Here is a 26,630-nt window from a genome sequence, read left to right on the forward strand (position 1 = left end):
GACAAGACACATTTGTTGTCGGAAAATTTGAAAGCATGCTATAAAACATTTTTTTGTCGGAAATTCCGACAACAATTGTCCGATGGAGCATGCAAACGGTCAGATTATCCAACAAAACCCTTCCATCACACATTTAGGATGAGCTCCGGCCTGTTTGCAAAGCCCACGTGCAGAGCCCGCCAGGAAGTCGGCACTGCGCTGCGCTAATCACAGGCAGGCAGACATTTCCCGGTCTCTGCAGCCGTGCATCGGGACAATGTCTCCCTGCCTGTGATTAGCGCAGTGCAGACTTCCTGGCGGGCTCTGCACGTGGGCTTTGCAAACAGGCCGGAGCTCATCCTTATTTGTTACACACTTTAGGCCGTCCATTCCTAAAGGACAGGCCTGGCACACACGTCAGCGGCCCTGAAATCAGACGTGCCCACGGCAGCGCACATTTGCTGCTGTACAGTGCAGCTCGGCCAGCGGGGAGCCATTGTGAACGAATGGCACCGTATCCCCCTATTGCAAGTAGCGTGGAAGGGTACCTCATGTGGCGTCAAAGCACGTAAAAACACACACTTTCCCACAATGCAACAGTATAGAATAAATGAAGAATTGTACCTGGTGAAGAAGCTTTGTAGATTTGTGAAGAGCATAGCAGGCACATATAAACCAGCAGTCCCCCAATATCCCCTGCTTTCCCAAAGCAAGCCTGGCCTTCTCTGCGAATAGATGAGGGGATGGACAGATCTCCTGAGGGGAAGAAAACACACCTATTAATCACTGTGCACGGTGCAGGGAGGAGGACACTGTGACTGGACGGCTCACCTGGGGTCTCAGCCATGTAATGCGGTCACACAGAGGGGACAGAGGAGTACCCCCTCTCCGGACTAAGGACGACACACAGGGAGGGAATTCGGGGTCCACAAAGAGCCCCGACATGTCACCATGTATGGCATCTCCATCAGGCCCCCCTCACTAATACACACGGTAACGGTGTGACCCCGAGCACAGTGCACTGACACACCATCACACGGGGACACTCTCCACATCCTCCCATCCCCATCTGTTTCCACCAGCTACCCTGCGGCCAGCCAATCACAAACTTTCACACACAGGTCTGCATGAGAGGGGAGCTAATACTGGGCTGAGCGCCGCGCACGGGGATTGGCTGCCCCTCACACGTGGGCGGGGCTCTGCTGTAACCTTTATGTACCACTTTCCTATGATGGTTGTGACAGCACGTTTGGTTTCAGTGATAGACTGGGCATTCACTCGTGTGTGATATCTGGGGAGAATAGGCTAGCTTGTACATAGTAATTAATCAGCTTCTGCCCTCATTTGTTTGATCTTGCATGGTCCATCCTAAAAGCCACCCGGAATCTCTATTGTGTCCATTGCTCTAGGATACAGCTACATTGCATGTGCCTTTTCTATTGCTTTGTGGTCTAACTGATGCTCAGGTATAATCTAAGAACAGTTCATGTTCCTCAGGTCCAGGCTTATAGTGCCATATTATGTATGTTCGACTGAACTGCACCCCCACTAGCTAGCCCCCCTGGTGCCCAACCCACGGGCCAGAGGCCTCTGGGCTCCTACAGACATTGACCTGTTCGTTAACCTATCGCAGTGATCTCAGTCTAATGTAATGTTGCCAGTCTCTTGAAGCTGGTTACCAGACTTTAGCAACTTCTACATCATGTTCACATGTCTCTGACCATTTCTTGTATCATGTCTGCAGTCTCTATCTCCAATGTTATATCTGCAATCTCTGACCATCTTTTAAAATATGTCTGCAATCTCTATCTCTTGTATCATGTTTGCAGTCTCTGACTCTCTCTTGTATCATGCCTGCAATCTCTGACCATCTCTTGTACCATGTCTGCAATCTCTATCTCTTGTATCATGTCTGCATTCTCTGACCATCTCTTGTATCATGTCTGCAGTCTCTGACCATCTCTTGTATCATGTCTGCAGTCTCTGACCATCTCTTGTATCATGTCTGCAGTCTCTGACCATCTCTTGTATCATGCCTGCAAACTCTGACCATCTCTTGTATCATGTCTGCAGTCTCTGACCATCTCTTGTATCATGTCTGCATTCTCTGACCACCTCTTGTATCATGTCTGCAATCTCTAAACATCTCTTGTATCATGTTTGCAGTATCACGACCAGAGTCTGACCATCTCTTGTATCACATTCAGAGTCTCTGACCATCTCCTGCATCACGTCCGGAGTCTCTGACCATCTCCTGCATCATGTCCGCAGTCTCTGACCATCTCATGTATCATATCTGCAGTTTCTAACCATCTCTAGTGTCATGTCTGCAGTTTCTATCTCCTATGTTATATTTGCAATCTCTGACCATCTTTTAAAATATGGTATACAGAATAATTCCGTGCTGCCTTAAGGGTAAGCTGCTGACACACCAAGTACACAAATTGCAACAATGTGGAAACAAAAAAAGTGTAGCACTAATCAAAATATGTAAATTATTAAAAACGTGAAAATTAAAATGAATAAATACGTAAAAACTTGATAAATAAAGTGCTCAAATATTGATAGTGAACAATGTAAATAGAAATGTCACCATAAGCACCATGTGAAAGTCTATATGCAGGAAATTCAAAACGGGTGCAAAAATGCAAAGACTATCTGTCCTTGGAGTGATCAAACTTCGGTGTTGACAAAGTTCAAAATATGGTGACGACTTCAAACCGTCCAGATCTGTGCGAGTGATGAAGTGATGAAGTGAAGGGAACCACCCCACAGGTAAAAGGCTTGCCAGAATGTATGGACCCTAGAGAACCTACGTTCAATGGGTCAAAAAGGCTTGCGTGGTGGAACCACAGTGTAATTTGGGTGATCCTATGGACGTCAGGATGCTGTGCCAGAGATGACAAAACACCAGTAGGATAGAGAAAATCTCAGGGAAAGGTGACTTCCTAGTGGGTTGTCTCAGAAAATGATAGTACAGGGAATCCCAAATAGATGTAGAAAGGGTATGCCATATAATAGAAGAAAAAAACGGCCACATAGCGTAACTCTATATTACATATCAAAAGTTTAATGAAGTCAGAACACTTACATTTGTGATGATATTCAAGCGCTTTGTATAAAATGTGGCAACAATGGAGTCCTCCCGATGTGTTTCATCCGCTAGGACATCATCTGGGGTAATACCCCAGATGATGTCCTAGCGGACGAAACACGTAATATAGAGTTACGCTATGTGGCCGTTTTTTTCTTCTATTATATGACACAATCCTTCTAGGATTTTAGGATTCCCTGGACCATCATTTTCTATGAGACAACACACTAGGAAGTCACCTTTCCCTGAGATTTTCTCTATCCTGCTGGTGTTTTTTGTCATCTCTGGCACAGCATCCTGAAGTCCATAGGATCGCCCAAATTACACTGTGGTTCCACCACGCAAGTCTTTTTGACCCATTGAACGTATGTTCTCTAGGGTCCATACATTCTGGTAAGCCTTTTACCTGTGGGGTGGTTCCCTTCACTTCATCACTTCATCACTCGCACAGATCTGCATGGTTTAAAGTCGTCACCATATTTTGAACTTTGTCAACACCGAAGTTTGATCACTCCAAGGACGTTCCTGCATATAGACTTTCACAGTGTGCTTATGGGGACATTTCTATTTACATTGTTCACTATCAATATTTGAGCACTTTATTTATCAAGTTTTTACGTATTTATTCATTTTAGTTTTCATATTTATTTATTCATTTACATATTTTGATTAGTGCTACACTTTTGTTTCCACATCTTTTAAAATATGTCTGCAATCTCTATCTCTTGTATCATGTCTGCAATCTCTGACCATCTCTTGCATCATGTTTGCAGTATCACGACCAGAGTCTCTGACCATCTCTTGCATCATGTCTGCAGTCTCCATCTCCTATGTTATATCTGCAATCTGTGACCATCTTTTAAAATATGTCTGCATATTGGACCAATGGACAACCGGCCTCCACTCCTGGTTCGGGAGGTGCGGAATACTTAAGATGTCCATTCTCCCTAAATTTACATATCTCCTCCAGGCTCTCCCTATACACATACCGGCGGACTACTTCAGGCAGGTGCAGTCCATGTTTAAAAACTTTCTGTGGGCTGGAAAACATCCCAGAATCCACAGGACAGTGTTGTCTCTACCCAAAGCACACGGCGGACTGGCCATGCCCAATATTCGCACTTACTACCACGCGGCACACCTAAACCGGCTCATAGACTGGTGCCGACATAGGAGCACCAAACTATGGCCACACATAGAGCAGGCGCAGAGCGAGTTTCCCTTGCAGAGAGCCCCTTGGTGCGAAGCGACTTTACCCAGATCCCTGAGGTCTCACCCACTGATAGGCAACCCGGAGTTCGACCCGGGGGTCCATGACGGTAGATTCCGAGCCCTAAGGGAGTCGGGTGTGAGTCAAGTCTCCCACTTTAGTGTAATGGGCCGCTGGAGAACACTCGCGGAACTGATGGATCAGGAGGGGGGATTCCGGTTAGACTTTCTGCGGGCAAACCAACTTCAACACTTCTTACGCACCATGACTCCCCCCCAGGCAGGAAACCCAACTCTTACGCCGATAGAGGAGATATGTTCGGAGACAGACATACTACCACATGCACTGTCCATCCTACATAACATACTGATCACACCGCAGGAGGGATACCAGCTCCCCTGTATTGCGAAATGGGAACTGGAACTACATTGCACATTCTCGGCCAAAACAAAACAACAGATCCTGACCTTCACACACAAATCTTCTATTTGTGCTAAAATACAGGAAACAAATTATAAACTCCTGACTCGCTGGTACCGCACCCCGGCCCTACTTCACAAATTTTTTAGGTCCACATCGGACGTGTGCTGGCGAGGCCAGGCAGATGTAGGGACATTGTCCCACATTTTTTGGTCCTGCCCACTGTTGGAATCCTACTGGACGGAGGTTAGGAGAATATCACAGAAGTTTACCGAGCGCCAGATCCCGAACGACCCGGCATACCTCCTGCTGCATGCTAACACCTACCCCGCACGCGTGTATAAAAAATCAGTGGTACGACATCTATTAGACGCTGCCAAGGCGTGCATCCCCGCCTGTTGGAAATCCCCACGTCCACCCACGGTGGCAATGTGGCTCCGGAGGGTTGATGACATCAACAGAATGGAGGATCTCATCCTCACAGACCGAGACAGGCAAGAATCGTACAAGCAGACGTGGCAGCTGTGGAACGTTTTTACCTATTCAGACGAAGGACAAATGCTCAGGGGACTGACATAGACGGTTCGACCTACATCCCCCCTGTCTGGGAGGAATTGGCCCGACCACTCGGTAAAGAGATAGTAGGCCGGAAGGCTGCTTAACTCCATGCTCGCGGACACCTCCCCCCCATTCCCCCCCATTCCCCCCCCTCTCCTCTTCCTTCTGCTACTCTCTTCTTTCTTCCCAACTTTTTTGCTTTTCTTCTTTCTCTTCTACTTTTTGGTTAACGGAAAAAGAAGGGCGGGTCTGCAGACCCCTGACTTTGTACCGCACCTCATAGGTAGATGTCCTCTTGATGGCAAGTCCGTCGGAAGGGGACTAGACGCACTCAGACTCATGGTCGAGACGCTGTAGATCCATTTACTTTGTTATAACCACTGTCTTAACGTATTATACTGAGGTAAGCTGGTACGTATGAAGATGTTACTGTTTATGTGTTACTAATGTGGTCCTTGTGGACGCGCCTTTTGCTGTGAGTAAATAAAGAATTTTGAAAAAAAAAATATGTCTGCAATCTCTATCTCTTGTAGCATGTCTGCAATCTCTGGCAAGCTCTTGTATCATGTCTGCAATCTCTGACCATCTCTTGTATCATGTCTGCGGTCTGAGACCATCTCCTGCATCATGTTTGCAGTCTCTATCTCCTATGTTATATCTGCAATCTGTGACCATCTTTTAAAATATGTCTGCAATCTCTATCTCTTGTAGCATGTCTGCAATCTCTGACCATCTCTTGTATCATGTTTGCAGTATCACATCCAGAGTCTCTGGCCATCTCTTGTATCACGTCCGCAGTCTGACCATCTTTTATCACGTCTGCAGTCTCTGACCGTCTCATGTATCATATCTTCAGTTTCTGACCATCTCTTGTGTCATGTCTGCAGTCTCTGACTATCTCTTGTATCACGTCTACAATCTCTGACCATCTCTTATATCACTTCCAGAGTCTCTGACCGTCTCTTGTATCACGTCCGCAGTCTCTGACCATATTCTGTATCATGTCTGCAGTCTCTGACCATATCATGTCCACAGCCACCAACCATCTCTTGTATCATGTCCACAATCTCTGACCAGCTTTTGTCGCATGTCTGCAGTCTCTGACCATCTCTTGTATCATGTCTACAGCCACCGATCATCTCTTGTATAATCTCCACAGTCTCTGACCAGCTTTTGTCTCATGTCTGCATCGTCCGTATCTTGCCCCTCAAGAGAGTTGACCATCACCTTTCTAGCCAAAGCGCTACAGACCCATCTGACTTTGAGAAGAGGCTTGTCATTGCCCAACAATGCTCAAAGCTTGACACTATCAACCAAAAAATTCCACACATCATCCAACATCAGGATCTATTTCCTGGACCAGGATGATGGTGAAGAGGTCACATGACTGCTGTAAGCTACCTATGTGGTTGAGTTAAGTGAACATCAGTGGAGCCTTATATTTATCCTGTGGGTCCATTATGGCTATATACCAATCATGCTGTTTATGACTACTCTCCTTCTGGTAAGAGTTCACTCACTCATAGCACAGGGGTGCTGTGGATATCACTTGGAAGAATTTATGTATTGGAGGAATGTTTTCTGGATTTCACTTGCACATTTTTTTTCGAGTTTCTTTACTGATTTTGTTTTTATGTAGAGATTATATTGCACTTGCTTTGGACTCACATTTTTAGGTTGAGCCTATATTGTCATTATATTTGTCATTGTCATTATATTTTCTTTGCATTGATCATGTCTTCGGGGAGATTAGCGATGCATTCATATTCCTTAGTCATCGGTTATGGGCTAAAGCCATGTCATGTTTATTCTTGAACTCTGACTGACTATTTCAGATGGGAAGGTTCTGGAACAAGGTGATGAATACCCAATTTGGATTTATGGAATGTAAATATCTCTGTGGTGACATCTAGTGTCAATTTCAATAACTGAAACTTTTTTTATTTTTATTTTATAGACATTAAAACGGTACAATCCAGTCCACCTGCATGTCTGCACTAGTTGGTTTAATTCTTACCTAGACCCCCTGTAGAAGATCATTGTCCGTTTACACTTTGATTTGACCAATTAACATCCACATACTACATATTCACAAGTAAAACTACGTTGGAATAAACTGCCTGCGCTTTACCAGCGTTTTTCGGGCGCTGGCAGTGTGAAAGGCCTCTGAAAGCACTCGAGCTTTCACATTGGGATTGCAGATGCAGCTTCTTTCAGGCGTTTTACAGGCGCTTTTTTTTAACGCTAAAGCGCTTGAAAAATGCCCCAGTGTGAAAGGGCCCTTAGGCATGCTGTAGGATAAGAATCAGGTGTACGATTAATCAATTATACCAAGCAGGTGCTAATGATCATCAATTTCATATGGAAGTTGAAACGGTCACTTAAACAAAAACAGTGGTGTAGGAGGCTTAAAACTGAGTGAGGAACATCCAAAATCTACATTACTAAGATGAGGTTGTGAAATACAGTTTCATGTCACAAGTCATACACCATGGCAAGACTGAGCACAGCAACAAAACACAAGGGAACAAAGGAGTGGGCAGGAGGGACGGCTGCCCAGGGCACAGTGGTATCATGTGGGGGGATTTGAATAAACACATTTTGGGAGATGTGCCAAGAGTGGTGATTTAAGGGGATTTGTGCTAGGAGGGGGAATATGTGCAAGGATGGGGGATTAGGGAGAATGTGTGCTAGAGGGGATTTGGAGAATGGGGGAGAGGGAAATTTGAGGGGTAGAGGATGTGTGCTAGGACATACATCTTGAGGGTGGGGGGATTTGGCATGTTGGGCTCTAGATAACCTTGTCCTGGCACTGAGCAACAATACTGCATCAGCAAGGTCTCCCTTAGGCAAAAAATTTAAAGCAGGATGGGGTTTTCCCAAGTTGTCTTCCAGGACAGCCCTTGAGAGATGGAGCTCCTCCCATCGCCATAGGAAACACATTGCCATTCTATCCAAAATGCGGTCCCTCAGGCCATGGTCAATCATTTGTGTCTCCTCCGTCGAAGGAACATGTTGCAGAGGGACCAGGAGAAAGGACTTACTCTCTCAGGGGCTGCCTGAAGGGAGTGTAGACCGTACAGGGGGACTGGGTCCTAGCCGTTAGCTCCAGTAAGGTTCTTACCATGTAACTGTGGCTCGGGTACCATCCGGCAGACAGGAGCAGACCCGTCGCCCCCCTCCTTCCAGTGCCAGTGGCAGGGTGATGCAGGTTCCAGAAGGGTGCGGGTGAAGTGGCATGCGCCGTCCTTCTCATCTCCGGGCTACAGTCACGGTGGGGCCATTGATACCGTTTGCGTCACTTCCTGCGGAACCGCGTCATCACTGGGCGCCCAGACTTCTGGTTCCGGGTCTCCAGGGTGCAAAAGATGAGGGGCCCAGAAGATACCCGACCAGCGTCCAGCTAAACCAAACTAGCAGCTGGATCAGCACAGATGGGGGGGGGGGGACACCATGTAGGTAAATCCTCAGGATACTCTGGCGAAAGCACCAGCCAAATACAGGTAGGCTGAAAGGCAAGCCCCATACTGTGTTATTCACCTTATGTGTTGGTGGTTGTAAGGCTGGATTAGGGAACCCCATGGTGGTGGACGCCTCACTGTCTTGGGAATCTGCAGCATTGGTGGGTGCAGCACAGGTGTAAAAGGGGGGAGCCTGGTTAGCTAACACCCCCTACCAGTCTTTTCTGTGTTTCAGGCAAAGGAGACTCCCAGGGAGGACAAGTCTGGCTGCAAAAAGTGCCCAAATTGTGGGAACAAGCTATCCTCAAGCTCTAATAGAGCCTTGTTCAGCCAGTGTATTGCAAACCTGCTTAAATCATTAGCAGACTCCCCCCTGGCTAAGTTCCTCAACTCTTTTAAGGTCGAGATGGCATCAACTTTTAAATCCTTTAGAGCAAGCATTTCCAAAGTCCGGCCCGCGGTCCGGTTTTATACGGCCCCCACTTGCAATTTGCTTTTATCACTTTTGTGGCCCCCCCAAAGCTTCGCACAGGGTAAGGATGAGCTAGGTTTAAAAAATATATAGATATATATATATATATATATATATCTATATATATTTTTTTTTCTAATCCCTGAGCACCTCTCACTGATAAGTTGGGCGTGTTGCTGGGGCATGTTCCAAAGCCCATTGGGAAGCTGACAGCGCCAATAACAGACACTGAATCATTTCCAGGTCCACAGCTGCAGAGCTCTCAGTGTCTAAGTGCCTGTGATTGGTGGCAGTGATTCACTGCGCGCTATCAGAGTCCTGGGGGGCTCGCCCGAGGTCATCCTTGCAGTGAGAGGCACTTGAGGATTTCTCAGGGGATAAGTTTACTAGTGTAACAAAAATTCCTTTGTTTGGCAATTCAAATCTAACACAAAATGTATCACTTCCAGTGCAGAGCACTTCCATTCAGACTGTCGTCATCCCCGAGAATTTTCACCAAAAGTTCTCGTCGAAGCACTAGTCCCTCTAAGACTTCAGTCCATATGGATCATACCGTATTTGGACGATCTACTCCTCATGGCCCACTCAGAAGCAGCTTTGTCAGGATTTGGAGATAACACAACTCAGCCTGAAATGGGGTGGATAATAAATCAAGAAAAATCCAAACCCAACATATACCATTCTCTTTTTGGACTACAGCATTCAATCCATAGATGAGAGGATAGTGCTACGGGAAGAGAAGATATCCAACCTGAAATGGAGGATGTCTTACCTTGAAACCAGTCACAACTGCACAGTAAGAGAAGTGATGTCAGCATCAGGCCTTAGGATAGCATCAATACCAGCCATACAATGGGCCCGCTTCCACCGAAGAAGCCTACAGGGGTTTCTGTTGGAGGAACTAAAAGACAAAAGACCTAGAAGAGTAAATAACCATCCCTACCAGAAGTAAAGTGATCTCTATGGTGGTGGAAGGACAAGGAGAACCTACACAAAGGGATACTACCCATCACGTCCATACTGACCACAGACACCATCCGTTGGGGGATGGGGAGCCCATCTCAATCCGCACTGGGCCCAAGGCAAGTGGACTCCAGAGGAGAAAGAGTTCTCTTCCAATTGGATATAGCTGACAGCTATCTTTAGAGCTTTACTTGTCCTTTCAGGAAACAGTCCAGGGTCACCACCTACAGGTCCGTTCTGACAATACGACAGCTGTAGCATATCTCAACAAACAGGGGAGTACCAGGAGTCCCCGGCTGATGATAGCAGCCAAGTACATTTTTCAGTGGGCAGAAAACAACCTAAAATCCATCTCTGCAGTACATCTAAAAGGGGGAGCAGAACGATACTGCAGACTTAATGAGTCAACAGCAAGTGTTGAATCAAGAGTGGTCTTTGCATCCAGAAGTATTCGACCACATAGTGGCTAACTGAGGTGAAACCAAAAAGGTAGATCTTTTCACAACCAAGAAAAATGCAAAAGTTCCAAGTTTCTTCTTCGCTATGCCCAGCAGATTAACCCCTAGTGGTTGATGCTTTGCAGAACCCCTGGATCTTCAGCTTGGCCTATGCTTTTTAACCCCTCCACCTCATTCCAAGGGTTTGAGCGAAATTTCTAGTAGAAGAGACACGTTGAATCTTGGTGGCGCCATTCTGGCCCAAGAGACCGTGGTTTATAATGCTTCAAAAGCTAGAAGATCAACCTCCTCTGAGGCTACCCTCAGACAGGACCTTCTTTCGCAAGGACCTCTACTGCATCCACAAACCACCACACTAAAACTATCAGCGTGGCTAACTGAGGAAGAAATCCTGGGAGGAACAAGGGACTATCAGAGAGGGTTATACAAACTTTACTTCAGAGTCGAAAACCAGTCACCCGAGCTATTTATGGCAAAATCTGAAAAAAGTTTAATTCCTGGATAGACAGTAGTAGGAAGGAAAGAAAGAAAGGATACAATGTGTATCCTAGAGTTTCTTCAAGAAGGGATAGATCAGGGGTTGCTGCAAAGTACAATTAAAGTACAAGTCGCGGCCTTCAGCGTTTACCTAGAAAAACGCTTGCAGGTAGATCCACTTATCGCAAGGTTCTGTAAAGCAGTCGCAAGACACAGACCAGTCGAACAAGACATCAACCTGGGACCCATCTGTTGTCCTCAGGGCTTTTCTAGGGGTGCCGTTCGAACCAATCTCAATGGCCTCTTTAAGACTGCCCGCGCTTAAGACCGTACTCCTAGTTGTGATCATGTCAGCCCGTAGGGTGAGTGAAATGCAAACTCTTTCCATCAGAGAGCCTTTCCTCCAGATCTTGGACAATAGAATCATCCTAAGGACAGATCCTGGGTTCCTTCCAAAAGTGGCATCTAAATTTCACAAGTCCCAGGACATGGTCTTGCCTACATTCTGTCAAAATGCCTCAAAACGACAAAGAAAAACAATTTCATTTGCTAGATGTGAAAAGATGTATTCTAGGGTATTTAGATGCAACCAATACATTTAGGAGTGCGGATTCACTTTTTGTCCTGTTCTCCGGGAAACGTAAGGGTCAAAAAGCTTCCAAAGTCACTCTAGCTAGATGGATCAGTTTAGCCATTGCAAAGGGGTATAGAATACTAGATAAAGAACCTCATGGGGGTATTAAAGCACACTCCACAAAAGCACTCTCAGCGTCCTGGGCAGAAAAGTCTGGTGCCACCTCGGAGCAGATCTGCAAAGCTGCCACATGGTTAAGATTTACTACCCTTACAAGGCATTACTGATTCAACCTACTGTCTAGTCAGGACCAGGCTTCTGAGATTAAAGTCCTCCAAGCTGTGGTCCCCCCCTAATCTTGTGAGTACTTGGGGATCCTCTCAAGGGCTGTCCTGAAAGACAAAGGAAAACCAGAGTTAGACTAACTCTATTTCCAGTAGTCTTCCAGGACAGCGCAATCCCACCCTTGATTTAAGTTGGTGAATTGGTATTATCCGTTACGATTGTGTTTTTCAGTTCCATCCTTCAGTTCTTGGTGATGACTGACCATGGGCCTGAGGGACCGCCCTTTGAACTAAATGGCAATGTGTTTCCTGTAGCGATGGGAGGGGCTCCATCTCTCAAGGGCTGTCCTGAAAGACTACTGGAAATAGAGTTACCGGTAAGTCTAACTCTGTTTTTCAAGCTCTTTTGAAGAAGCACAAAGAAACATGCAACGTTGAGGACCAAAGATGTAGTGGTCGGCCCAGGAAACTTAAATGCAGCAGATGAAAGACATCATGCTTACTTCCCTTCTACGTCGAAAGATGTTCAGCAGCGCCATTAGCACAGAAATGGCGAAAACCATTGGGACACAGATATACCCATTTACTGTTTGGAGAAGTCTGTCCAGAAGTGGTCTTCATGAAAGAATTGTGGGCATAAAACTACACCACCAACATGGAAACAAGGCTAGGCAACTCAACCATGCACCAACACATAGTAACTGAAATACAGAAAAGTAGCAGCAGATCCTCTGGACTGAGGAGTCAAAAGAAACATCTGGCTTTAGCAGGAGGCAGCACGTTTACCGAAGGGCTGGAGAGAGGTACAATAATGAGCGTCTGCAGTGAAGCATGGCGGAGGTTCCTTGCAAGAGGAAGCTGCATTTCTGCAAATGGAGTTGGAGATTTGGACAGGATCAATGTTGTCAATGCTGAGAAATACAGTCAGATACTTATTCATCATGCCATAGCATCAGGTTGTGTGTGATTGGCCTCAAATTTATTTTGCAGCAGGACAACGACCCCGAAACATACAGCCAATGTCATTAAGAACTATCTTTGCATAATGACAAACAAGGAGTCCTGGAAGTGATCTCAACATTGAGTCTGTCTGGGATTACATGAAGAAACAGTAGGATTTGAGGCAGCCTACATCCACAGAAGATCTCCAAGATGTTTGGAACAAGCTAACTGCCAAGTTCCTTCAAAAACTGTGAACAAGAGTACCCTTAAAAAAACTAATGCTGTTTTGAAGGAAAAGGGTGGTCACACCAAATATCGTTTTGATTTGGAAATCTCTTCTGTTGTTTTACTTTCCATTTTAGGAATTGATAAAAATAAACTTTTAATTAAAACTTCCATTTTTAAAATCATTTTTAATTTAAAAAACATTTTTGCACACCTGACTAAAAATGTTGTACAGTACAGTTTATACTATGAGGACTACCCATCAGGTGGTGGGTCCATGACACCCTACATAGGATTCCAGGCCTCATTTGACTTCAGGACACTGAGGACATTTAATGGTGAAAAATAATTACAGCTGTGTAGCCAGTGAGGCAAGTCTACAGAATTGTACACTGCTTTGGGAAACAGGAAAGTGATGGAGGGCACACACACACAACAGTATACAGAACTGTTCATATGCAATGCTTATTTAATGCACACAAAAACATACCAAAAAATAAATAAAAAATTAAGATAAAAAGTATGGTACACTATTCCATCTCCATTTTTTTGGGGGGCAAAACAAAAAATGGCCTTAGACAGGTTTAGTGATATGTTGGTGTGTCACCTTTTATTACTGGCCAGGAGACAAGCCTGTATGGTGAATGCTGTACAAAAGGAAACAAATAGGAGACAAATATGTGCACTGCAATTACAGACCTTCCTAATGCCACGTACACACGATCCGAATATTGTACGAAAAATGTCGTCCGAGGAAGAATCGTCCGATAATCGGATCGTTAGTACAGGGCTTCTGTAAGCCGCTCCTGACAGTTCATCCGATATTTTTTCGGACGTGCACGAAAATTTTCCTCGTACGATACCAGATTGTACGATTTTCATTCGGTCAGTACAGTTGTCGTTCGAAAATACAACACAAATATATTACAACACATGACATCACTTCCGATTTTTTCGCCTTAATATGAGAATTTTCGTGACTTTAGTAACCTATTCAATTTCTACTTGCGACTAGTAAACGAAAAAAGTCGGACGATCTGTCGTCCGATTTTCGGATTGTGTGTACGTGGCATTAGAGGTTTCCAGTTTCCTTGTTGACATTCCATGTTCATTTTCCAGCTTTAACACTTACTGGGTCACTGATCTGGAATAAGCATGTAGACTGGGAGTCTTGACCAGTTTTATACTAGCTTTGTGAAAGGGGCTAGCTGTAGGATAATTGGATCATTAGCAGGCAGATAACTAACTGTACATTGGGTAGGTTGGGAGTACCACTGCACTTTGCTCATAAAAGACTGTCTTATTTGTATCTCTTAAAAATGTAGACAAGCATACAAATTATAGACATGTAAGCATTGTTTAATTTTCGCAGTCCGAATGCCATCTACAAATAACAATTAAAAAAACAACTTTTTTTTTATTATTCCTTGTCTCTCCTTGAGAAACAATGCTTACAGCAATACAAAATAGTATTAAAATTGGTAATTAGTATAGCAAAAGGGCAATGACTTGCTGGTACATGAGAGTAAAAAGAGCCATAGGGGTGGGGGAATAAATTATAAATGGAATATTGCCTCTGGACCAATCATCTAAATGTCACAGAAAAAAAAAAAAAAAATGACAGTCAACTGGCCAAATATGAAGAAAAATATGCATGCTGGTTATCCATTTTAGTCAGGGCCAATCACAAAAAGTGCCTTGTTGATAACACCAGTATGGGCTGCTACAAAAAGGAAATAGAATGAGCAGGCAAATTAAAGTGCAGCTAGAAAGATGTGCCCTAGTCAATTTAAGGTAAGGGTTTAACTTGCTATCACACTAAAACACATTTAAAAAAAACGGTTATTCTGCACCACTAGCAATCAAATTAAAATCAGGTAAAATAAAAACAATACTCCAAATGTTTAAGCAGAGTTTTAAAAATTCAAAAGTGCTGGAGAGTTAGAGTAAGCTTAGAAATGACATTCTTGATTCAGCAGAAATAATTATCCCTCTGCCCATTTAACAATCATAATCAAAAGAAACCAAAATAAATGGCTTGCCAGAACAAGCAGCAAAATATCAAATCCACAATGAAAACGTTAGTGGAAAAATGGAAGGGGAGCATACATTTTATTTTGTACTGTGTCCGTTTTAACCTCATCCTGGACTTACCACAGCCTCGGTCTTAACCTCTAGTAGGTGTCAGGGCCACATACGTTGTAAACATTTTATACCCAGGAAGGTGGAGGCATAGCCCAAAGTGTGTGTTTTGAAGTGGCTTGGACCAGGTCTTTAAAAAAAAAAAAAAAAAAGGAGCACGGGCATACCAATCCAGTAATCCGTTATAACTCAAGGGCTCTTTTAAACAATGTTAAATAAAAACAAAACAAAAAAACTTTTTTTTTTCCAGGGAGACTTTAGATTAACAAATATCTTCACTAAGAAGTTGTCTATATGTACTGCAAATGAGATATAAAATGCATAGATGTGTTTAAATCAACTTTAGCAGACCCACAGCAGGATCTCTTTACTCCACACAAAATATATGCACCATTGGCACCTAACTGCCATCTGAAGGCTAGTTATTTAAAAGTTCAGTCCTTGGGGCTTCATTGCTCCCCACTAAATAGAAATGGGTTGGATAGCACTATGCATGATCCATCCCAGTGCAAATTTCCACAACACTCCTACTCGTCTGCTGGGTCTGGGCGAGGCACAGCCAGCTAGGATTAGAAGTTACTTAGCAGATGCGTCATTGCTGGGTGAGCTCTGTCAGGCTGTCACATTCACATCCCTGAGAGAGGAAGAGCCTTGTGTATAGAGTTCAGTAGACAGCACCGGCAATGCAGAGTCTGGCTGCACCAAAGAACCTCCCTGAGCCAGGATCTGCTGGATGGTTTTACGTAGATTTGGATGTAATCGCCCATGAGTCTGACAGAAGATTTCCAGGGCGCAAGATTTCAGTGCTCCTGCACTAAGATCTTCATAAAGTGGGATAGTGTACATCCTAGAAGTCTAAAATAAAACAGAAGATAAACAGTGACATTATAAAGTATAACCGTTCTTACTGTATAAATAACATGCACTGTATAAAATTTTATAAATATATCAAGTATAAATTTAATTGTTATACCAAGATATCAATAACTACACATAAAAGAAAAATACACATTCTTAACCACTTAAGGACCGCCTCCTGCACATATACGTCGGCAGAATGGCACGGCTGGGCACATGTACGTACAGGTACGTCCTGTACTAGTACCCAGCCGTGGGTCGCTGGCATGCGCCCGCGACCCGGTCCGAAGCTCCGGGACCGCGGGTCCCGCGGACCCGATCGCCGCTGGAGTACGGCGATCAGTCCCCGGAGCTGTGGCGGCTGCATCGATCGTGTGATCCCTTTTATAGGGAGACACGATCGATGACGTCAGACCTACAGCCACACCCCCCCTACAGTTGTAAACACACACTAGGTGAACCCTAACTCCTACAGCGCCCCCTGTGGTTAACTCCCAAACTGCAACTGTCATTTTCACAATAAACAATGCAATTTAAATGCATTTTTTGCTGTGAAAATGACAATGGTCTCAAAAATGTGTCAAAATTGTCCGAAGTGCCCGCCATAATGTCACTGTCATGAAAAAAATTGTTGATCGCCGCCATAAGTAGTAAAAAAAAAAATAATAATTATAAAAATGCAATAAAACCATCCCCTATTTTGTAAACGCTATAAATTTTGCGCAAACCAACCGATAAACGCTTATTGCAATTTTTTTTACCAAAAATAGGTACAAGAATACGTATCGGCCTAAACTGAGGAAAAAAAATGTTTTTTTATATATTTTTGGGGGATATTTATTATAGCAAAAAGTAAAAAATATTGAATTTTTTTCAAAATTGTCACTCTATTTTTGTTTATAGCGCAAAAAATAAAAACCGCAGAGGTGATCAAATACCACCAAAAGAAAGCTCTATTTGTGGGGAAAAAAGGACGCCAATTTTGTTTGGGAGCCACATCGCACGACTGCGCAATTGTCTGTTAAAGCGACGCAGTGCCGAATTGTAAAAACCCCTTGGGTCATTTAGCAGCATATTGGTCCGGTCCTTAAGTGGTTAAGCGACTATGCACCATGGCAAGTTAATATGCTGGACTTACTGTGCCACACACTGGGCAACTACTCGTAGATCATTTATATAACAGCCTATTATCTAGTATAGGCTTAGAACAAACCCTATTATTTTTCTATTTAATCTATTATACCACCTTATAAAAAGGAACCGCTTGGTGAGGGGTTCTGGGATAGGTGGCTAGCAATACACAAAACCTGTAACTAAAAGACCTATTATTGTAAGTTTACAAGGTGTCTAGATGGGTTCAGGAAGACCTGCCAATATTTTGCTTGCTACATTGCTGTAAATGTGTAATTGTGAACCGTAAATTTCCTCCTGTATGATCTTATGTTCTCCTACCCATACTTCTGCAGACTTGCATGCACGCTCAATTGGCCTCTGTGACGTAATACAGATATGTTTACTATCCGTGTACATTGCAATTAACCAAAGTGGTTTTAATAAAGATGTTTTTTGAATGTGAAACCTATTCCTTGTAACTTGAGTGTTCTTGGTTGATGCATGCTAAGTACACACAGACGATAAATGGTTTTAAGTCACATTAGGTACTTTATAAAGATTTAAATTACTTGGCAGAGTAGAAAATGGCGCACACGGGGCATGTCTGGCTGGAAGTTATTTCGCACCACAATCTGTAACCAGCGAATCCGGATTTCTGTGTTCATAGTAGCCAGATCAGAAGAATAGCACAGGGAAAGCTGAAGCATCACCTCTAAGAAAAAAAAAAAGGCTCAGATACAACATGCCTGGACATCGATTTTAACACTGTTCAAACCTAGTAGGCATATCACCACCTAAATCAGGGATATGCAATTAGCGGACCTCCAGCTGTTGCAAAACTACAAGTCCCATCATGCCTCTGTCTCTGGGTGTCATGCTTGTGGCTTTCAGAGTCTTGCTATGCCTAATGGGACTTGTAGTTCTGCAACAGCTGGAGGTCCGCTAATTGAATATCCCTGACCTAAATGGTCTTACCAGTGTCTTTACTCAAATCTAGCTGCCTGGATCATTTCTACAAGAAAGCTAACAACCTGCAGTGGAAATGTATAAAAACTCATGGCTGCTATTGTTGCCTTGAGTCTATTTATACCATTTTATTTTATGCACTGTATTAGTAGTAATAGCGTTGGCAGTAAAAAAAAGTTAATTCTTAATCCCGACTAAAAACTGTCTGGTTGTTATGGGCAACTGCTCTGTATTTGTTACTGGCATTCCTACAATTTTACAAACAGAGCTCAATTACCAAGACAAATGTTATTTTTGGCTTACTGTTCCCTACTGTTGTACATAATATTTTTTTGACAGTCAATGTTAACTTCAGGTATACTACAATGTTAAAATATGGTGATACTAGGATCCTTGTACTGATAACCATAAGAAAGACAGTCATTTTAGCATTTCAGCATATGTATAGCTACTATAAATTTCAAAGCCACTTGTAAAATAATTGTAATATAGCATGCAGTCACCTGGTCGCAGTGGAGACTGATCTAACAGCTTGTCCAAAAAGAGTACAGTCTGGAAGGTTTGCCAGTCTGCAATATTGACAAAGGTGGCAGCAGCTTCAATATCCAGAGGTTCAGCCATCCACAGTTGACTCAAAGCTTCCACTGAAGAAGTGAACACAGATCCCTGAGAAAGATCTGGCTGGGTCAGGGGTGGCCCTGGAGCATTAAGCCAGCGATCAAAATCCAGACCTGACATTGGGGAAAATAAATAATGAGAACACATTTTATATATGAGAAGTAGTATATGTTTAACTATTACTCGCCTTACCTTCACTACATGATGGGCTCTCATCCCTTAAATGAGGGAAAAAGCAGAGATAGGACTCCAGCAGATCATTAGCTACAACACTGTGGAACTTAAACTTCTCAATATAATCCTGAAAAACAAAAAATGTAAGTTAATTGTATTTTAAAGTGCAACTAGCAAAAGTTTGTTAAAAGCGTTTGTTAACCTGAAATATAAAAATAAAGATCCTGTTCCTTTAAAGCATGTTAAACAGCACAGTACTTGTGCTGTGTGATTTGGCCCCCTGTATCACCTGAACTACCTGGCTGATCCTGCTAGTTTCTGCCCTTCTCTCTGTACGCTGACAACAGTGTAACATGGCTGCTGAGCCCCGACACCGTGGTCAGATTACGTGCCTCCGTCATCCGCTGTGTCCTCTGTCCTCCCTCCCCCCTCCCTGCCTGTCCACTCTGCTCCGGCTGCTCTAATTACTATTAATTTCTTACACTATCCTCTCTGGTTATATTTGTCCCCTTGTAATTGTTCTTTATAAAAATAATGCAGTATATACCTTATTTACAGGAGCGCTGATCTGACCCGCCATGTCACTCCTCTCTCGCATGACGGCTGCAGTATGCAGGGCCACCGCTCCTTCCCTCCTGACTGATGTCAGCGGGGGATTCTCAGGCCAAGAGGCGGCGGGTCAGATCAACGCTCGGTAAACAAGGTATATAATGCATTATTTTTATAAAGCAAAATTACAGGGGGATATTACATACATAACCAGAGAGGATAGTGTAAAGTTACATTGATGGCTTAAAAGGTAAAGGTATAATTTTTTTTCCCTAAAATGTAGCAGTTTCTTCCAAGATTGAGTTTTAGCATAACTATTAACATCTTAGGAACAAATTTCCCATGTTGCTGGGGTCCATTACCAAAGTCTATGTTTTCCCCATGGCAATATAGTTTATACTGATAATCGTTTTAAAGTGGTTGTAAAAGGTACAATTTTCGATTTTGCTTTTAAATGTCCTTATTTCTTCTGAGAAATCCTCACTTCCTGTTCTTCTGTCTGTAACAAAACACAGTAATGCAAGGCTTTCTCCCTGGTGTGGAGTGTCGTGCTCGCCCCCTCCCTTGGGCTACAGGAGAGTCAGGACGCCCACTAACACACAGCTTCTTTCTCTATCTAAAACGTAGAGAGCGCCCTGACTCTTCTGTAGTCCAAGGGAGGGGGCGAGCACGACACTCCACACCAGGGAGAAAGCCTTGCATTACTGTGTGGAGTTACAGACAGAAGAACATGAAATGAGGATTTTCTCAGAAGAAATAAGGACGTTTAAAAGCAAAATCGAAGGATGAGGTAAGTGAAGGAGGACTGCATTAAAGGTAAAGGAAGCCATTTAGGGGAAAAAAAATAAAAAAAATTGTACCTTTACAACCACTTTAAAACGATATCAGTATAAACTATATTGCCATGGGAAAACATAGACTTTGGTAATGGATCCCAGCAACATGGAAAGTTTGTTCCTAAAATGTTAATAGTTATGCTAAAACTCAATCTTGGAAGAAACTGCTACATTTTAAACTGCACATAAAAATCTGTTGAAATTAAAATGATCCTTGGAATTAGTACAGTAGTTCAGAATATTCACCTCTAATTACAATGCATGTACAATGTTTATATGCAAGTTAATAACCTGAAGTTGTAAAGGGTATCTCGGCTAAGAATATGCACACTAAGAACTGGTTCACACTAGTACGACTTCTTGAGTCTCACAGAATTGCATGACAAGGGTGAAACTCATTGCTTTTAATGATGCCCGTTATAATCCATAATCCGACTCAGAATGGTGGGATTTTGGAAAAGATTCCTGCACTACATGCAATTTACAGTGCAACTTGACCCCATAAAATACGCTTAGTCACACCACATAATCACATTGTAAATTCCATCAAGGTTGGATCGCAGTAGTGTAGCCTAAAACACCTATGTATTCCAAACAAGCTGTTAAAATACCTTTAAAACCAAGCCCTTATTCATCAATGAGGGCACGGAGGATAAAATCAACTTGAACGTTCAGAGGCACTGAAATCTTACCTCCTTAGAGCTCATGTATAATGGGCCTGTTCAGGATAAATCCTGCTGTTTTTGGGCACTAGGGAGGCACAGGTGCAGCGTACAGCACACTGTCAGCAACCAAAAATCAATAATAAAGCCCATATGTGTTGAATCTGTGCGCTGTCCTGTGGTACTCACATTTAGGGCTTTAGGCTTAGATTTTGGCTGATGCTGGTTAGTTTCAAACAAAAGGGAATACGAGCGCACAGGATCATGGTGCAATAACGTATTTTATTGCATATAAAATAATAAAATCAATACACTCACAGGTGAAGGTGAATAAACAACGTCAAACAGTTCCTCCAAAAGACAGCCCTAGCGAGGGACACATCCGTGCTTCAGAGTGGATGAGAAGACCGCTGGATGAGCTGGCTCCACAGACACAGGCTCATCAAGCAGCTGCCGACAGGCCGCAAGTGAGCCGCTGACTGAAGAAACAGCTGGTCAGGAGAGGGCTGTGGGGCACCTGTCCCAGGGACAGCTCTGGTAAAGCCAACCGATAGAGGATGCTGTAGTTATCCTGACAACTACCTACCTGTCAGCAGCTACTTGATGAGCCTGTGTCTGTGGAGCCAGCCCATAGCCCGTATTGATTTAATTCTTTTACATCTAATAAAAGACGTTATTACACCATGAGAATGTGCGCTCAGATTTCTCTTTTGTTTTCACAGCCATCAATTTCTTATTGATCACTAAGCGGCAAGGAGTATGGTGCTGGCCAGATTGTTTCACATTAAGGCCCCTTTCACACTGGGGCGGGAGGTGCGCTGACGGTATAGCGGCGATATTGCATTGAAATTGCGGCAGTATTCAGCCACTAGCGGTGCAGTTTGAAACCCCGCTAGCGGCCGAAAAAGGGTTAATACCACCGCCAATGCACCTCTGCAGAGGCGCATTGCCGGCGGTTTTACGGTTTCCCATTGCTTTCAATGGGAAGAAGCGGTGGAACAGCGGTAAACACACAGCTCCTTCACCGCTCCAAAGATGCTGCTAACAGGACTTTTGGAGCGGTCCTGCTAGCGCACTGCTCCACTGTGAAAGCCCTTGGGTTTTCACACCGAGACTGCAAGGCAGGAGTTTTTCAGGCGGTATTTAGGCGCTAAAACACCTGAAAAACTCCTCAGTGTGAAAGGGCTCTAAGCATTCTCATTAAGGGATTCCATGGTCAACGTGTTATTACTTTGGATTGGACATTTCTAGCACAAAGACTATTTCTGTTGTATTTTCTGTTGGTGAATTTAAAAGTCAAAGAGTTTATGTTACTTTTCCATTGCAATCTGTAGCTGTGACTTTCTAAAAATGGTATAGAATTTGAATGTGTCTTTATTATGCCCTGGCATTAATGGGGGCATTCACTATTTTGTGTACACAGCATCCTGCTCATGAAATTGGCTGACTGCTTTTTCCAGCAGTTTTTCACCGACTGCAACAATGGGACAGGCAGACTATAACTCAGCACCAGGGAATGAAAAGAAGTTAGTAGAACCCATACGTTCAAAAAATAAATAAAAAAAAAACAGCAACAGGTAAGACTCTCCAATAAAATCTGTATGTAACAGACCATGGTGATTTTTTTTTCTCAAGGAGTTACACTTTAAAACCAATTCTTACAGATAAAGTTACTACCATTAAGCTAATTTCATCCACATATATCTGTACAATAATTAAAAGAATGCTGTTACCTTTAAAGCAAAACTAAACCCATTGTTTTAACAGTTTAAAAAAAACAGCTGCTATCCCAGCACATGCTGAGAATGTAACGATCATTTTGGTTGTGCTCTCAATCAAACTGTCAAACCAGAAAATTGCCAGTGTCATAACTGATCACATGTGAAGCCTCAGGGCAGTCGAAGTTGACAGGCCAAGATGGCATCTTCAATGGCTGAAAATGATAGGAGGATTTAGTTCTGCTTTAAAAGACTTTGAGAAGATTTAACAAAGAGTGATGGCAAGCACAAGCTTGCACTACTCTTCTAAACATAAAAACTGGAGCAGATGTTGCTCCTAACTAACAAAAGAAGAGCAAGACACTTTGTTAATTAGAAGCAATCAGTTCTCTGTTATGTGCAGGGCCGATGCTACCACTAGGCAACGGCCTAGGGCGCACTGCTGCCTAGGGGCGCTCAGCCACTGGTTTCCCTCCGTGTCTGCATGCTCTGCAGGCTGCAGTATGTAACCAACTCCGTCTCAGGCAGCTGCTCCATCCAAGGTGCAGTGCAGCACTGGAGCCAGCGCTAGAGGAAGCAGAGCCGATGCTTCATGTATAGCGCCACCTCCTGTCACATGGGCAGGGCAAAGGGGGTGAAGCCAATGGGGGCGGCAAAATGAGGTTTCGCCTAAGGTGTCAAAAATCCTTGCACCAGCCCTGGTTATGTGGCTATGACAAATAGAGTACAGAGAACAGAGAGCTGGACCTGCATGTTCCAATCCCTCTGCCCGTCCCTGTCAAGCTCTGAGTAAGAGGAAGGAGGAGGGCTGTCAACACTGGAGCAGTATAAATGTTGTCGTCAAATTTCAATGTAGTTTTATTCACGATCTTGACTAAAATGTTATTTTAGTTTTAGTCATCTGGATTGTTTTAGTTGTATATTAGTTGACTAAAATCTCTGTTACATTTTAGTCTACTAAAATCTTATGGCTTTATTTAAATTTGCAGGAGTGACGTCATCGCGGCTCCGGCCATTCACATCGCCGGAGCCCGCGAACCCAGAAATAACTCCGGGAGACATGTCGCAGGTCACTGCGGTGTACAAGGACCGCTACAACAGTTTCGATCTAAGGCAAGTATTTCATAATTATTTAGTATGCGATGCATACTAGTTCATTGTGCCTTTGTCTTGCAGGTTGTGTTTTTTTTTGGGGAGTTGACAACCACTTTAACACTGCCCTGCAGGCTCTGCTCGGGTAGTGCAATTACTGCAGGGGCAGAAAGAGATGCGAGCCGACAGCTAATATTCCAAACGTCAAGGTTACACCTGTAGAGAATCTGTGGCAGTTTTCTATATGGTAAACTATCGTATTCCATCTGTGAAGTAGGAGCAGACCTGCGAAACAAGTCTATCTGCTTAATGTGGCACAGGCCACTTGACATTGATTTTTAATGGTGCAGAAGCTTAATCAATTTCCCAGTTTATCCTTACCCTGAGGAAGGCATCAAAGTTGTCCTGGTCCCCGCATAACTGGGACAAATAGTGCACAAAGCAAAAGCCCTTCTCATAGGTGAATAAGTTCATGAGGTTACTAGGGTTTACACCTAAAAGAAAAAAATAAAAGAAATAGTACAGGATATTAATTTTTACACATTTGTAAACATTAAAAAGAAAATGTTAATGTGAACCCGAAACAAGTTAAAGTGCAAGTTCACCTTTACAGAAAATATGGACCCTGCCCCCATCTCCCCTGGTCCCGCTAACCTGGAGTCAGGCAATCGATTGTTCTGACACATCAGATATCCCCCCATGGTTTTTCTCTTCTTCACCCGCGGTGACAGTACAGGCTACATGGGTTCTGATGCTCCTAAACATACCTCCTGACAAGGTACACTTTGGCGATAAAGCCGAAGGAAATTTCTAAGCCCCGGACCAGTGAGGCAGCAACCCAGTGTAGACCACGCTCCAGGTCAGCAGGGCTGGGGGGGGGGCGGTGGTGGTGGAGACAGGGTCCAGTGTAAGTTCACCTCTTTTCTGTAAAGGTGAACTTAACCTTTAAAGTGATTCAAACAATCACCTTGTAAACCTATTCAGTTTAAAATATAAATAAAAGGCAAAATATTTGTGTATAGATATAAAAAACAAACAAAAAACATAATACAATTTTTTTAGGCGAGCACCTTCCCTCTGTTCTCAGCTGCATAAGAGCTGAGGGGAGGGGAGGATAAGCAGCAGCACAGCTAGTGCAGCACCAACCACAGTGTGCCCTCCTGCTTAGTTTGGAGTTTTTAAAAAGGGAAAGCAGAGGGACTGGCAGGAACACCAGGGATTTTACATAAGGGAAAAATACAAAGAGAACAGGATACTTTCTTATACAAGTACATGGTACAGCAGGCACATATCAGGAATATAAAATGTTGGGGCAACAAACGCTTTAACTTCAATGCTCAGGCCCCAAAAATTGCTCATTCTTGCATTCTCTTTCCACGCTTTTCCATTTTCCCAGGAAAGTAAAATAAACATACCTGGAATTTCCAGAAGAAATAAAGAAAAAAAAAAAAGAAAAGAAACGAAAAGAAAGCTGCATTTTTTTACACTTTAAATGCACTGTGCAGCACCTCTTTAAGCCAAGCCCAAAAAACGTATAGCAAGATACACTGCAAATGCAGTACAAAACACAGTGCAAAATGCAGTAAAAAATGTGCAGTTTCTGGTGTGAAAGGGCCCTTAGAATGTCATATGGGGGTTTAGAGAGTCCAAAGCTATCACTCCTGAGGTGAGGTAAACATGGTGACAGGGGAGCAAAAAGTAGGTTAGTTGTGGGGGCCAAAGTTAGTTACCCAATTGTAAACTAGGGTGGATATAAATCAATTGAAAAAAAACAAAAACAAAAAAACAAAAACGGATTTGATTTAACCACTTGTCCACCGGGGCCTATTCTGGCTCTTCTCTGCTTCATGTAAAAACCAAATAATTTTGCTAGAAAAATTAATAAGAACCCCCAAACATTATATATATATATATATATATATATATATTTTTAGCAGACACCCTAGGGAATAAAATGGCGGTCATTGCAACTTTTTTTTCCCCTCGCACGTTATTTGCGCAATCATTTTTCAAACACCTTTTTTGGGGAAAAAAAATGGTTTAATTAAAAATTAACAAACCATTAAAGTTAGCCCATTTTTTTGCATAATGTGAAAGATGATGTTACGCCAAGTAAATAGATACCCAAGACGTCACGCTTTAAAATTGCACACACTCATGTAATGGCGCCAAACTTCGGTACTTAAAAATCTCCATAGGCGACGCTTTAATTTTTTTTTTTTACAGGTTACTATTTTCGAGTTACAGAGGAGGTCTGGTGCTAGAATTGTTTCTCACGCTCCAACGCATGCGGCGATACCTCACATGTGGGGTTTGAATGGCGTTTACATATGTGGGTGGGACTTACATGCGTAAACTCATTCAATGAATCCATGCTCTGCAAGCCGAGATAACATGCACTGCATTGATGCATTGACACAATTTCACAGTAACCATGAGATAAAATAAAGTTCAGGAATATTACTTTATCCAATTGTTTTGCAAATCTATGTACACTACAAACTGTATTATTGAATCAGTTCTGATATCGCCGTGTTACTAACCTGACAGCTTTTTACTCTGAATATGAAACCTTAAATTTTGTTTGCAAATATTAAAGATTCTAACTACCAGCAAGAATATGTCCTTACATTTAAAGCGCACCTGTCATTTCAAAACCATCATGTTAGAGCCTGTTAGCGGGCATCCACTCAGCTGCTTCTGCATCACCAGCTGTCCCATTAAAGTGAATGGGAATGTCGGTGAGTCAACAGCGTGTCAGAGGAGGAGCCGCTGCAGGACAGAG

At 43.2% G+C, this 26,630-nt stretch overlaps 2 protein-coding genes across 3 annotated transcripts in view; both read right to left on the bottom strand.

Moving 5' to 3' along the window:
* Nucleotides 1–1,081, bottom strand: part of CAPN10 (calpain 10) — a 36,720-nt gene extending 35,639 nt beyond the window's left edge. The window contains exons 1-2 of one of the 2 annotated variants that reach the window (XM_040349736.1): nucleotides 811–1,081; nucleotides 604–735 (exon numbers count right to left, since the gene is read on the bottom strand). In XM_040349736.1, coding sequence (XP_040205670.1) covers nucleotides 604–735; nucleotides 811–924 — 246 coding nt within the window. In that variant the 5' untranslated portion in view covers nucleotides 925–1,081. The remainder of the gene's footprint in view (nucleotides 1–603; nucleotides 736–810) is intronic. The other variant, XM_040349737.1, reaches the window with a different exon arrangement.
* A 13,379-nt stretch (nucleotides 1,082–14,460) lies between these two features.
* Nucleotides 14,461–26,630, bottom strand: part of RNPEPL1 (arginyl aminopeptidase like 1) — a 28,256-nt gene continuing 16,086 nt past the window's right edge. The window contains exons 7-11 of the mRNA XM_040349738.1: nucleotides 24,227–24,339; nucleotides 19,007–19,115; nucleotides 18,700–18,927; nucleotides 17,800–17,942; nucleotides 14,461–16,114 (exon numbers count right to left, since the gene is read on the bottom strand). Coding sequence (XP_040205672.1) covers nucleotides 15,872–16,114; nucleotides 17,800–17,942; nucleotides 18,700–18,927; nucleotides 19,007–19,115; nucleotides 24,227–24,339 — 836 coding nt within the window. The 3' untranslated portion in view covers nucleotides 14,461–15,871. The remainder of the gene's footprint in view (nucleotides 16,115–17,799; nucleotides 17,943–18,699; nucleotides 18,928–19,006; nucleotides 19,116–24,226; nucleotides 24,340–26,630) is intronic.

This window comes from Rana temporaria, chromosome 4, assembly GCF_905171775.1.
Source record: "Rana temporaria chromosome 4, aRanTem1.1, whole genome shotgun sequence".
NCBI classification, from domain to species: Eukaryota; Metazoa; Chordata; class Amphibia; order Anura; family Ranidae; genus Rana; species Rana temporaria.